This window comes from Scyliorhinus canicula, chromosome 5 (genome assembly GCF_902713615.1).
Source record: "Scyliorhinus canicula chromosome 5, sScyCan1.1, whole genome shotgun sequence".
Lineage (NCBI taxonomy): Eukaryota > Metazoa > Chordata > Chondrichthyes > Carcharhiniformes > Scyliorhinidae > Scyliorhinus > Scyliorhinus canicula.
The window spans coordinates 82,181,905-82,196,990 of NC_052150.1; the positions used below are offsets into that span (position 1 = coordinate 82,181,905).

The 15,086-nt window shown below is 45.0% G+C and overlaps 1 protein-coding gene across 7 annotated transcripts in view; it reads right to left on the reverse strand.

Moving 5' to 3' along the window:
• The window catches only part of LOC119966096 (RNA-binding motif, single-stranded-interacting protein 3), a 1,648,548-nt gene that overhangs the window by 91,724 nt on the left and 1,541,738 nt on the right, over positions 1-15,086 (reverse strand). For all 7 annotated transcript variants that reach the window (XM_038797302.1, XM_038797300.1, XM_038797299.1 and 4 more), the window contains 2 exons: positions 14,658-14,754; positions 7,332-7,382 (listed from right to left, as the gene is read on the reverse strand). In XM_038797302.1, the coding sequence (XP_038653230.1) occupies positions 7,332-7,382; positions 14,658-14,754 (148 nt within the window). The remainder of the gene's footprint in view (positions 1-7,331; positions 7,383-14,657; positions 14,755-15,086) is intronic.

A 15,086-nucleotide genomic window follows, 5' to 3' on the forward strand; every position in this document is an offset into this window, starting at 1 on the left:
CTCTCTCCTCCCCCCCCTCCCTTCTCCTCCCCCCCCTACTCCTCCCCCCCCTCCCTCTCTCCTCCTACCGCCCTCCCTCTCTCATCCTCCCCCCCCCCTTCCTTCCTCTGTTAGTGGGGGGGGGGGGGGGGGGGTGCGGCGTTAGTGGGGGTGCGGCGTTGGAGGGGGGGTAGGGGTGGTGAAGGGGGTAGGGGTGGTGAAGGGGTAGGGGTGGTGAAGGGAGGGGGTTGGGGTAGGGGCAGCTGCGTGCAGAGGGGGGGCGACGGTGCGTTGGCCCCGGGCATCCGTCGCCCCCCTCCTCTGCACGCCGCTTCCCCTACCCCAACCCCCTCCCCTCACCACCCCTACCCCCTTCACCACCCCTACCCCACTCCAACGCCGCAACCCACCCCCCCACTAACGCCGCACCCCCCCCCCCCCCCCCCACTAACGGAGGAAGGAAGGGGGGGAGGAGGAAGGAAGGGGGGGAGGAGGAAGGAAGGGGGGAGGAGGAGAGAGGGGGGGGTGTGGGTACCGGCCTTCAGAGGGAGGGGGACGGGGTGTGGGTTGCGGCGTTGAGGGTGGGGGGTTGCGGCGTTGAGGGGGGGGGGGGGACCCGGCGTTGAGGGGGGGGGACCCGGCGTTGAGGGGGGGGGGGACCGGCGTTGAGGGGGGGGGGTTGCGGCGTTGCGAGAGATGGGGGGCGGCGTTGGAGGGGGGTAGGGGTGGTGGGGAGGGGGGTAGGGGCGTTGGAGGGAGGTAGGGGTGGTGAGGGGGGGGGTGGTTAGGGTAGGGGGCAGCGGCGTACAGGGGGGGGGCGACGGAGCGTTGGCCCCGGGCATCCGTCGCCCCCCCCCCTCTCTGCCCGCCGCTGCCCCCCCCCCTCTCTGCCCGCCGCTGCCCCCAAACCCCCCCGATGGCCGCAACCCACTCCCCCGATGGCCGCAACCCCCCCGATGGCCGCAACCCCCCCGATGGCCGCAACCCACTCCCCCGATGGCCGCAACCCCCCCGATGGCCGCAACCCCCCCCCCCGATGGCCGCAACCCCCCCCGATGGCCGCAACCCACTCCCCCGATGGCCGCAACCCCCCCGATGGCCGCAACCCACTCCCCCGATGGCCGCAACCCACTCCCCCGATGGCCGCAACCCACTCCCCCGATGGCCGCAACCCACTCCCCCGATGGCCGCAACCCCCCCCCCCCCATGCCGCAACCCACCCCCCCCCCCAATGCCGCAACCCACCCCACCCCCCCCCAATGCCGCAACCTGATTTCAGGTCAGTGCAAATAAAATGAAATCCCGCCGGCGCCAGCTGTTTTCACAGGCTGCCGACGGGATTTGCACAACGCCGGTTTTTTACCGGCGGGAGAATTCGAAAACCTGCGGGAGCGGAAATAACGCCGCTTCCCGCCAATTCTCTGACCCTGCGTGGGGTCGGAGAATCCCGCCCCTGATCTGGGAGCAAAGAAGGCAATTGTCTTAACCCCCTCAGGATGAATATCTTAAAACAAAAAACTAGGATGTGGCTAATCAACCAAAGACCACCATCATATTTGGAAAAGGAACGTCTATTGTGACGAATCTCATGGTAAGGCAGCCATGTTTGTCCCTTTGTAATTCTTAAATGCTGTCTGCAGATAGATCCAGCAGCAGAAAGGGTAGCAATACGTATATTGTAAAAGAATATCATGAAGTCTCCAAGTCTGTTCCTTTTCAGGTTCACCCATACAGCAAACTGACCGCCTGGTAATGAGACAACAGGAAACTAACTTTGAAAACCCTCAAAATGACTAGCTGTTCAATTCAGCAAATTACACTTTAGGAGTAGAGCCATCTTTTCATCAGGCCTTCCATGCATGTTTTCCAGAACATGACCATCACGTGAATTAGGTTTATAATTAATTGTTTATATCTTGCAAAAGTCCCCTGATTTCTTCAACTGTACTTTCCTTAAGTGTGTGTGTGTACTTACGTGAGTGAGTGAAAGTTACCATAGGCCCTGAGGATCATAGGCTGCTCTCCCATTTTGAGAGAGAGCTGACTGGTGATGATTTAACTTGAGGGTCGCCACATCTCGGGCGAGGGCCAAATTTGAGAAGGCAGGGCCTTCAGGGATAACTTCAGCCGGTATGGGAATTGAACACGTGCTGTTGGCATTTCTTCGTATCACGAACTAGCCATCCAGACAACTGAGCTAACCGACCTCCCAAAATGTAAATGTCTCCACAGTCCCAGAGGACTATCTGCTGCTTTCCCATTTGAGAGCTGACTGGTGGTGTACTAACCTGAAGGTCTCCTCACCTCAGGCGAGGGGCTTGATTGATAATAATAAATCTGTATTAGTGTCACAAGTAGGCTTACATTAACATTGCAATGAAGCTACTGTGAAATTCCCCTAGTTGCCACACTCCAGCGCCTGATCGGGTACATTGAGGGAGAATTCAGATGTCCAACTCACCTAACAGGCATGCCTTTCGGGAATTGAGAGTGGAAACGGGAGCGCCCAGAAGAAACCCACGCAGACATGGGAAGAACGTGCAGACTCTGCACAGTGACCCAACCCTGGAATCAAACCCGGGTCCCCGGCGCTGTGAAGCAACAGTACTAACCGCTGTACTACCGTGCCGCCAGTGCAGTAGTGTTAGATTTCAGGGCGAATGCTTAAATAAACAATCATCTTCTTTTATTAAACCCACATCTTACTGCTTACTGCAGAAACTTGGGGTTAATAACATACACACAAAAAATCCTCTCAAAAGCTGACTGATTGGCAACAGTGGAAAGGGAACAAGGATTTTAGCAGTTCTCTCTCACCCTGCCTGTAACACTTTCAAAACATATTTGAAAAAGTATGTCTTACCGGGAGACAGTCTCTTTATCATTATTTTAACTGTACTTAAACATCATGCTTTTTCTGTATTTTTCAGCCCTGTTCAGCCCAATTTATTGTATGTGAAGTGAGACATATTCTGCAATTTTACAGCTTTTTACCATTAACAATAGTATTGAAACTCCTTTCTGAATTACAAAAGGCACCTCCACATAATGGAGCACAGTTGCGGCAGCAGTAGAGATACTAAAATTAGCTTCATTGCTCTGAGTTGGGAGATAAAAAGAAAATCAATCTGGCTTTCATCTCCTAATCACTAACTAGTATCTTAGTTGGAAAGTGCAGTGTATGGGTCTAGGGACAGATTATATTTGGGCATTATGCCTCTATAACTGAATTCCTTCCAATGCTCACAATCCGGACTTCCACAATAAAAATGGCTACTTTGGTTGATGTTGCCAGTGCCCCATGGAACCAGGAGGTGGGTTTTGGAGGCAAAGGAGAAAACTGAAGATGTAAAAAGTCCTTTGAGTAATGAGGGAGCTGGAAGCAAAGTATGGGCTTGAGCAGGGAGAAATGTTTAGATACATGCAGGTTCGAGATTTTGCTAGGAAAGAGATACCGAGCTTCCCGGAGGAACCGACCTCCACATTGCTGGAGGAGGTGCTGACGACAAGGGGGCTGGAGAAGGGGGTAGTGTCAGTGGTGTACGGAACTATTTTGGACGAGGATAAGGCACCACTGGAAGGGATGAAAGCAAAGTGGGAGGATAAGTTGGGAGAGGTTATAGAGGAGGGGTCTGGTGTGTGATGGCAGGTTTTTAGGGTAATTTCCAAGGTGGCGCACATGGAACTGGACCCGGGTCCCCTGGAGACCATATTCGGGGTGTCAGACCAGCCAGGGTTGGAAACATGTGCGGAGGCAGATATCGTAGCCTTTGCCTGGTTGATCGCCCGAAGGCGGATCCTGCTCGGATGGAGATCAGCCTCTCCACACTGTGCCCTGGCGTGGCGGGGGGACCTTTTAGAATACTTGACCCTTGCGAAGGTTAAGTTTGAACTGAGGGGAAGCACGGAGGGGTTCTGCAAGTCATGGGCATTATTTATTATGCACTTTCAAAAACTGGATAACATCGAACATTAGTTGGGGGGTTCATAATATCCACTCATGTATATAATGAGATGCAGACAGGCAGTGATTGACACACAGGATGACCAATGAACACACAACACAGAACAACCAATCACCAGACAGGACACCACCACTATAAAGCCCACAGGGCATTAAGACTCCCCCTCTCTCAGATCCCAGCTACTGAGACAGTCAGAGTGCACAAGCTGGTGAGCACTATCACCATGCGGTAGCTAGTAAGTCTGGTCAAGCCAGTAAGAGATCAGTTAGATTAGTAGAGTCAACCCACAGCTGAACATGTACAGCAGTCCACTAGTTAAATAAAACAGTGTTGGATCATCTCCTGTGTCAGACGTCTGTTTCTAGCTTCACTGCATCCAGTTGCAGTCAACGTCGAACCAACCTGCCTAACACATCCGGGGGGGGGGGGGGGGGGGGGGGGGGGGGCTGTGTATATTAAGGATGATTATGGGTAATCCCTGATTCCTTTTTGTCATTTGTTTATGTAAACATGTGGGCTGATGTTTGGGGGTTGGTGGGAGGATGGGATCGTTGTTATTGTTATATGGATTGACATATCTGTTGCTGGTTATTGTTTATTGTTGGTGGGTATAAATTCGGGAGAAAATGTGAAAAAGGAGAATAAAAATATATTTTTTTAAAAGTCCTTTGTGTAAATCGGGCAACTACATTTTAAAATACCGTAACCCTTCATCAGAGAAAATTCATTCTCTCAGAATTAGTCAAGTTGCAGAATTGCTCTTTCAATCACAAAGAGCACAGGCCTTCGTACTGCTTTTCATTAACTTTTCATCAGCAAACATAATTAACTTCAGGAACTCACTGATAATGTAAACTGTCATCGTTAAAAACCCAAGAAGCCCCTGTACCATAAATGCCATCTAATTCTAGCCTTTTAGAGGAATTCCGGATGTAATCTCTTCTGCTTTCTTCTAGTAGTACTATTCTCTCAGCAGCCTTAATAATCGTAATTTAAGAAAGTAAATAGGGGGTACTGTTGTAACAAGTGCAAGATAGCATGGTCTAGCTGCTTTCCATTTTATTTTGAGAATAACAGAGCGAGCCTTGTTCAGGTAAGGGCAGCTGAAAATGACAAACAGATTGATGAAGCGTAGGTTTTATGATTTTAATTGTCTCTGATGGTTCTAATTTTCTGGCCTTAGACTTCTTACGCTGGCGTGATTCTGTACTCGATAGACAACCTTTGTTTAGAATATTTTAATATTTCAAACCAGAGGTTATTTTCGCAAGTCATCATTTTGCTGGTGCAGTTCAGTGAAACTGAAAACAAAATCTTTGACAGTTGCATTTTTTACTATTGCACACTGCTAACTGCTGACTGCCCAGCTGAGTGAGGGGAGAAAGAATACAGGCATTGAAATGAAACAGGTTCAAAGTCAGTCACAAAGCAGAATTAGCAGACCAGGTGCTCAATCAACTGCACCATGAATTAGGTATGAATGTACACTGAATAAGAAAATGATTCTGACCTTTCAAAACATATCGTTGATTCTTTCTTACAGAACTGCAATTTTTCTTGTGTAATACTGCAAAGACTTTCAATAACATAGACAACTAAGTTTTCAATAGCGCCTCCAAACACAGCAAAATACCCAAGGCGTTCCCAGGAGCATTAACAAACACAATTTATTACAATTATGAGCCACATTTGGAGATACGTGAAATGTTGCTGGCAAAAGCTTGCAAAGAAGTAGATCGGAAGTAACATTTGAGGTAAAAGAGACATAGATAGGCGGAGAAGTTTAGTGAGGAAATTCTTGCACCTGGAAATGGGCCCACCGCATGAACCAGGCAAGAGGCAGTTGAAATATGTGGTTCAGGATACTATGCCTATTGTAGGAGCTGTTTGCAATCCTCAAGTATAAATTGGTGGAGTGTGCACCTGTAAATCCCTGTCCATTTGTACCAAAGGCTCAGTGGCCTAACCAGGAAACTTCTACTTTTTTTTAATATTGTGGAGCCCCAAAGGAATCCTGGACCATTACTGGTCCATCTGAGATTATTATCTCCCCCAATCTGCCCCCAGGGCTCCAATCATTGACCGGTTCTTTGTGCAAGCTGTCCAATTTCCTGGAACTGGCACGCTGCAGCAGGGTACGTGGAGTTTGGCAGTGGCATTTAAATGAGGCTGGACCTCAAAAGCTCCCAGGTTTCATGTCAGGAAGAGTAGGCAGGTGGGTGATACTGCAGCTTTGCCCACTTTGCACCCGTTTCCAGTGAAAGTCAAGAATCGCACCCACAGCACCTTACCGTCCTTCCCCTGGCCCCACCCATCAATCTGTGAAGAAATCCTAAAATGGAAGAGATTCTCTGTTGAGTCAGCTTGTGTTCCAAAACTGCCCAGTTTACTCTGCTGGGCAGAAATAGAATCTGGCCACACATCCGAAAGCAGCGCTGTGTTTTTGGAAGGTCTGCCACCATGACGACCATTCTCCCAGGCTGGAGGAAGCCAGCAGCACCAAAAAGGCACTGCTGCCTGCAAGAGCAGACAGAGCATTTGGTCAATTTACCCAACAACTCTGTTGAATTCAATCATTTAACATTTCAAACACCAATTTTGAAACAATTAGGAAAAGAAACAATTAGCACAGTGTGTGTGTGCAACAGTGAATAGCAGGATCTTCATTATGGACAGAATTTTGGATTTAATTAAATTGTACTGCCGAATTAGACTACCAGTTTGGCTGTTAAAAATATTCCATTTATTTGTGGCTCTTCTTTGTAGCAGCCACTTCATTTTGTTGGCTTTTAAGTGCGATTAAATGTCTATTACCCTTTGGTTCCGAATGCTCATTGCACATTTTGCAATCCATCCTTTTGCTCTCACAGAACAAGGTTTTCGTAACCTTCAGCCAGCAGTAGACAGCGAATAAAATTAGATGTACAGAACTGAGGAGTACTGCCTAATTCTCCTTAATAATTTGATTGATAAATAATAAAATTGTTAAGCTTCATGCCAGGACCTGTTAATTGGCCATTTAAGGGTTTGAATAGGCCAAAGGGTGGGCAACTTGCTTTACACTTTGCCCACCTCCTGTTATATGGGTGGCAGGGTAGTTTATTGGCAACCCACTTTATTTTATGTGACCCCCCCCCCCAGCCTTCAAATATCAGATATGGTAATATGGGACCCCAATGTTTACCTCATGAGATAGTATTTTGTATTGATTCAGAAAATTGGGAGGTGAAAAACAGAAAGTACAGTTATGCTATAGATAACTACACATAAATCAATGGCATGAATGTTATTCCCTGTTTGGAAATCTGTGGCTATATACAAGCTGAAGACATCTTGCTGCAATTCAAAGAACATATTAAAGTTACAAAAATGTTTGGAATAACTTACTGCTGGTTGCATAACATATGGTTGATGAGGCATCCATGATGTACTCTGGACCTGTGTGGAAAATAAACCTAATTAGCAAAGTAAATTAAGAGTGAAATAAGTGGGGCAAATACTCTAGCACGCAAATGCTCATTCCTTTAACACAGAGGGTTGCATGGTCCTCTTGCTGTAGCTCAAAAGAATAGAGCTCTTAAGTTGGTAGAACCGTGGAACTGTGTTTAGAAATTGGGACCAGTGACATGTTAACAAGTTTGGGCTTTTGTTTTCTTTTTACTGGAGAATTATAATCAGAAAAAGCAGGGCAAAAAACTCAGCATCCTCATGGAAAAGTCCAAGTTCAGCAATCTGGAAACCACATCGCTATCTTATATGGTCATAGCTATTCTATATTAACAACCTTCCTATCTGAATGCTTTTTAGTGGTAAGAACTCAAGAAATAGGAGCATTTCAGCCCTTCAAGCATGCTTTGCCTCTCAGTAAGGTCCACTTTGTCCATCTTCCATCCTATCCCTTTGTCCCTTGATTCCCTTTGCCTTTGTCCGGATCATACTCAATACCTGAGCTGCTGATCCAGTTCTCTGGGGTAGAGAATTCCAGATTGACAAAGCTTTGAATGAAGACATTTCTCCTCCTTTCAGGTGACCCTTGGGTTCTAGGTTTTCTGGAAGCATCATCTACTCTGTCAAGTCCATTATGAATCTTGTATGTTTCAAGATGATCACATCTCATTCTTTTAGACTTGAAGGAATAGGCCTGCTTGACTCAATCCCTCCTCAATGGATGATCCCCTTATCCAAGGAATCCATCAAGTAAACATCTGTAGCTAATATATTCTTGTTTTGTTAAGGAGATCAAAACTGTTCACAGTACTCCAGGTGTGGTTCTCACCAAGGCCCTATATAACTGCAATAAGGCCATTTATAATAAAGGTTAACACCCAGTTTTTTGCTGTGAATGCATGTTAACTTCCTTTGATTCATGTAAAAGGACACTCAGGTCCCTCTAAATTCCAACATTTCCTAGCCTATTCTGCTTTTTTATTTTGCATATCACATTTCTTCACATTCGATTTTGCCTGCATCCTTCTCACCCACTCACCTAGCCTGTCTATGTCCCTCTGTAGCATCTTTATGTCCTTTTCACCACTTACATTCCTATTTAGCTTTGTAACATCAGCAAACTTGGATACAGTACACTCGGTCCCCTCATCTAACCACCTCTCATTGATATAGATTCTAAACAGCTGAGGCCCAAGCGCTTATCCTTGTATACCCTGCTAGTTACAGCCTGCTAACCTGAAAATCACCTAATTATTCCAACGATCTGTTTCTGTCTATTAACCAATCCTTAATCCATGCCAATTATATTACTCACAATCCAATGAACTTTGATTTTGCACAATAATCTTGTGTGGCATCTTATTGAATGCTTTAATGAAAATTCAGGCACAATGATCCCTTATCCATCCTGCTAGTTACAACCATAATTAAGTCAAAACTGTTAAACATGAATTTCCTTTCATAAATCCATGTTGAACCTGCTCAATGATATTATGATTTTCTAAGTGCCTTGTTATCACATCTCCAATAACAGGTTCTAAAATTGTTCCCACTCTTGGTGTCAGACTACCAGGTTTGTAGTTCCCTGCTTTCTGTCTCCTAATTTTCTTGAATGACGCGGTTACATTCACTATCTTCCAATCCACGGGGATCATTTAAGAGTCGAGGGAATTCTGGAGTATCAAAACCTATGCCTTCACTAACTTTAAATCAACTGGCCATCAGGTCCTGGGGATTTGTTGGGCGGGATTATCTGGCCTTCCAGCCACATGTGTCTTAGTGGTGGGAGATGGCAGGATTCTCTGCTCCCATTGCTGTCAATGGGAATTCCCATTGAAGCCATCCCACGCCATCGGGAAACCCAGATTGGCCAGAGAATTCCGGCTGTTAGCCTTTAGTTGCATTAATTTCTCCACCACTGCTGTAGTTCATGGATCCCTGCCTCCTTGCTTTTATGTGCCTTGCCCCACTCTTGCAGGGTGGTAGTCCTCAAGAAATATATAACCAAGTGTCTCTTCCGATAGAGATAGATACCTATGGTCCTTTGTGGACTATTGTTAATTAATAAAAAAAACCATTTCTTTATTAATATTAATTTCTGTAAGTTTCACATTCTCACTAGACTATTACTTCTCTATTTTCAATCTTTCATTTGCACCTTCTAGCCTTGAGGACAGATACAAAGGGCTGGGTTTTCATGAAGGAGATGGGAAATGTGACTTAGGAAAGTTCTCATATCCATGCACTCGTCTCCGTTAAAGAGGCTTCTGTCCACCATTTATTTCCTCCAGGGAGACAGAGGCAGGATATGTCATCTATTCTCAAAGTGTCTGTTGATTAGACATTTGTTGTTTTCCCAGGTGGCCTCATTATGAATGCCTGGTTGAGCTCCAAGGATGGATATACAATTAGTTCTCAGCAGGCATTGTTGACAAGGCTGAAATGTCAACTTTGTTTGACTGACATCATTATTAGCTTACAATAATCTGATCTATCTGTGTTGTGGTTTTTTTTTTACTGCCTGTGTGTTTATTTATATGAGATTAACAAGTAAAGTAGATGGAAGCTTCTGACATTAATATTATAAATTGCTATGACTGATTGTCAGCTTTTTGAAAATTAAGGAATAATGTATTTCAAAGGAAATGCTGAATGATTGTTTTTTTTTTTCTCTGGTTCCTAACTTGTGACTAAAGTTCTCTGTGGTTCATGACTCCTCAGAGAATCTGTGAACCATGCCTTTTAACAATAGACCCAGCCCCATCGAAATCGTGGGGTGAAATGCCACCCTGTAATGGAGCCAGCAAAGATGGGAGTGTTGCATTTGGGTTGGCCACCTCCATCTTTACCAATGCCAATGAAAACTGTCAGAAATGAGAACTGGGAAGAGAATCCGGAATCAATTCTTTTCCACACTATTAAAGGTTTCTTGACTCAGCCCAATTCCATGAAAATATGGGCCAAAATATTTGTTTAATGTCTCTACTATTTCCTTATTCTTTATTGTAATTTCTCCCGTCTCTGTCTGTAAGGGAACCATGTTTACTTTCACTAATCTATTCCTTTTTACATACCGATAAGTTCCTTTACAATATGTTTTCATGCCTCTTGCCAGTTACTCTCACATTCGATTTTCTATCAATTTCTTTGCCATCCTTTGCTGGATTCTAAAATTATTCCAATTCTCAGACTACTGTTTTTTAACAACAGTATTCGCCTCTTCTTTTAATCTAATACTATCTTTAACTTCACTTGTTAGACACAGTTGGGTCACTTTACATATGGTATTTTTATTCATTTAGGGAATGTAAATTGTTGCAGGTTATGAATTATGTCCTTAAATGTTCTTCACAGCTTTATCTACCACCATATTTATTTTAATCCAATTTATCAAACTATCTTAGCCAACTCGTTCCTCATTCCTGTGTGGTTTAGTCAGATTGAAGACCTTGATGTGGACTTAACCAAATCATTCTCAGATTATTAGTATCCAATATCTGAGTTGTCTGGATAATATTAGAGAAATGTGAAGATTTCAGGCATCTGTGAGTGTATCTTAGACACGAACATAAAACAGTAAATGGGGCTGAAGCCTCTGAGGAGTAGCAATTACCATCAGATCGCTCCGCTCCAAGTTACTTACCTTACACCGGAGCTCCACATTTCTCCCCGGACCTCCGAACCGGGACCCCTCAGAAACGTGGAGCGCAGAGTCCTCCTTCATAGTGCAGGAACATCAGGGGAAACCAAACCATGCCCTTTTTATACAGCACCAGCTGCCATATTCCGATAACTTTAAATGTCCCAAAGCCACTTTAGGAGCTATGGAGAGAAGGTAATTGGGTATGGTCAGTGGGTGTAGGGTAGGACAGGGGGGCAATCAACGGGTCAGGAGCTACTGCTGGGGCTTTGGGTCGGGTAGGCAATCAAGGGTGGAGGGGGGGGGGGAAACAGAGATGTGTGGCAGTGTGTACTTGGGTTGGGATAGTCAAGGGATCGAAGGGAATTGGAGTCGGCAAGTAGTCGGGTTGGAGGTCGGCAGGGACAGGAGTTGTAGGCAGAGATGCAGGGGGAGTAGTCGGGTGGTCAGGTGTGGTTGTCAGGTCGGGAATTACTCAAAGGGGGTCAGGAAAGTAGTTGGGAGATAGTTGGTGCAGTCAGTTCTGTGGGGTAGTCAGGGAGTCAGGGGTAGTCGGATTGGGGGGAGTCGGGAGAATTGGGAGTTGGCAGGCAGTCGGATTGGGCATTAGTTGGAGGGGTCAAAAAATGGTAGCTGGGTCAGGGGGTAGTTAGGTGGATCGTGGGGTAAGGGTGTAGTCAGTGGACAGAGGAGAGTAGTCGATGGAGTCGGGAGGGGAGGATGTTGTTAGGAGGGCCCAACAGAGAGTCACTTATTCAGGAGTTAGAACTGGTCTTAATTCTTCTAACATGTCCTATTCTGATAAGTGAGTCGGAACCATTCAAAGTCTCCAACTTTATCTCAGAGTTTTTGTGAGTTCCAGAAGCAGGGCAATTGCCCATCAGAAGTCCGAACTTCCTGGGAAATTCCCTTGGAGATTTCCAATGGTCCTCAGCACATCTTGGGGGGCACCTCTGGGCTACGACCATCTGGAGATCAGATATTCTGGGCCATGGTATAGAAAAGAGAAACCTGGAAAATTATTTTAAACTGATAGAGGAGGACAAGGAGACAGTTACAGGTCAATTTAGGAATGGATTCCAGATAGAAATGCAGAGGCGGAAACCCCAGAACCCCAGAAATAAATCAACTGGATACAGTAATGAGGTGAAGTTAGGATCTTATTAGATGAAGGATCAAAGTCAATTAGTTCATTAGTAATTATGTCATTGATTTGTAAACTGCTCTGGTGACCAGATACAATTGGGTTTAGCTATTTATACAGCACCGTCTTGATTCCGAATGCTGCGTTGTTCCTAGGAATGCCACTTTTATCTTTCTTTTGCCATATCTCACCAATATTATATGTTTTGAGCAGCAGCCCATGCATATTTCATAATATTGCATTCATAGGAGAAAAGCAAAAACAATTATTGATGGCAACTTTCGATTATAACAGCAACCCTTTTTTAAAGATATGGTTTTGTTTCTATACAAATATTTACACTGCACATCTGAAATTCCTGTCTCCTATTTTAACAGGTAACTTGATACAAGCATCAAAGTATTTTTATAACAAAATAATTTCTAGCAAATTCCAAAGTTTTAAATTATTCAATTCACGTATTGCGCTATGTGTGGCAGCTTGGCTACTAGCAAATTGTATCAATCTTTGTCCCCTTTCATCACAATAATATGCAAATGGTATGATCTGACCAAGTTAATTTTCCATGCTGACTTCCATGTTTCATTAGGTTCAAAGATTAATATAATAGAAAAATTGCCATTTACATACTGAGAGAAGAGATATAAACAGTGTCATTCATTGCACAATGAGACTAAAAAGAAATACTGGGAGAGAATGTGAGCAAGGTCCTTCCTATCTCTTTTTAAAAAATCTTTTTATTGGCATTTTCAAAAATTATAAACAATTATGTACATTGCTGGCCGTGTTCATTCACTGTACAATACAGAAAGGTTTATCTTTTCCTTCTCTTAAGTTCTATATACAGTCTGCCGCCATCTGGCTCGACGTGTGGTCCTTCCCACGTCCCCCCAGCTTGCTCTTCCCCCTCCCCTTTCTTTTCTACCCCCGTCAACTTTGGCTATATTACCCCTGCGATTGAGGGGGGTGGGGGGGTGTTTCCCACCCACTTTGCCCCTTTTGTGTCTCGCCAGCCTTTTCTTCTCTTCCCTTCTCTCCCGGATTGTGTGTTTCTATGTTTTCCCCCCCGTTTTTATTTTATTTTTCCTCTCTCTTTTCTTTCTAACTTTCCCTTTTCGCTCTCTAGTCATTGTTGCTGGCCTCGAACAGGCTCTGGAACAGGCCGACAAACTGCTCCCATGCATTTAGGAAGCCTTCCTCCCACTCTCAGATGGCATATTTAATCTTCTCCAGGTGGAGAAATTCCGAAAGTTCAGCGAGCCAGTCTGCAGCTGTGGGTGGTGTTGCTGATTGCCAGCCGAACATGATTCTTCAGCGTGCGACTGGGAAGCGAAAGCAAGGGCGTCGGTCCTCTTCCCCATGTATAGCTCTGGCTGCTCCGATACCCCAAAGATTGTCACATTTGGGCATGGCTTCACCCTCACCCCCACAACCTTGGACATGGTTGTCCAGAACCCAGCAAGTTTGGGACAGGCACAGAACATGTGGGTGTGGTTGGCCGGGCTTCTCTAGCACCGTTCACATTTATCCTCCACCTCCAGGAAGAACCTGCTCATTTGGGTTCTGGTCCGTGTGCTCTGTGTATCACTTTGAACTGCATGAGGCTGAGTCTTGCACAGAAGGGGGTGGAGTTGGCCCCACTCAAAACCTCGCTTCAGAGTCCCTACCCTACTTCTGTCCCCAGTTCGTCCTCCCACTTCAGTCTGGTCTTGTCCAGTGGTGTTCAAGCTCTGTCCAGTAACTGTCCATACATTTTCACACAGTCCTTCCTCTCTCTTACTCTAACTTGTGGAGATTCAGCAGAAAGCCAGGAGAAATGGAACTAGACAAAAACAATAGGAACATATAGCCCTTGAGCCTACTTTACCATTCATTCAAATCATTGGATTGCAACTTTAAACCCACTTTCCTGCCCGAATCCCATAACCCTTTACTCCCTTGTCAATCAAAAATCTGGTGAAACTTTTATAACTTCCCCAGTCCTCCTCCACTCCACATATCATTGTATATTGACTAAATGATCCATATGAGATGCAGGGGCAGTTGCATAATGCAGAAGGTCAGGTGCAGTCAGGGTGGCAAAATAACTGCTTGGTGAGATGTAGAAGATGCAGCTCACCAAAGAAGACCTAACTAGTGCAGTTATCCAAACCAGACACGGGCAGCTGTAAAATTGCCCAAGTAAGATGTTCCAGAAATAACATGCAGCAGCTCTCCCACTGAGTAAAGCATTATAGCGATTCAAATAAAGCTTAGGAAGGACAGGATGACAATGAATACGAAAAAAGTTAACCTCAGAACCAACATATCCAAATCCTCCTTGTAGACCTCCTTCCAGTTAGCTCCAAGTAGTCATAAAAAATACTTGCATGCATTGTCTTCCAGAAACAAAAATAACGTAAAAATTGAATGTAATCTTTGTGTGTTAATGATTAACAGAATAATGGGAGATAATAAAGACTAATGGGACATTCACCCCTACCTGATATGTTGAAACAGGAGAAGCAGCAATGAAAGGTGTAATAGATGTCTGTGCAATCATACGATTTGTTGCAATACTGTATGGTGAAGAATAAAAACTGTAGGAAGTAAGCACAATATTAGTATAAGAAAAGCAATTCTAGACAAAAACCACAGCTGGCATCATTCCCTTTCCAACTGCTTCAATGTGCTGTGTTTCTGAACAGCCAGGTCCATGAGGAACACATTCACAATGGTTCATTGTGAAATTATGCAGATCAAAGGCTGGGCAATCCTGACTGCTTGAACTTAAAAACATCCATTCGACATAGTGCATAATTTTCCTCAAAAAATGGCAAAGTGTCAGGTTCTGACTGAAAACTGGCCTGTTTGGCCCCAGAGAAACAGTCAGGTTTTCTCTGCACATCTTCTGACACTTTGTCAAAAACAT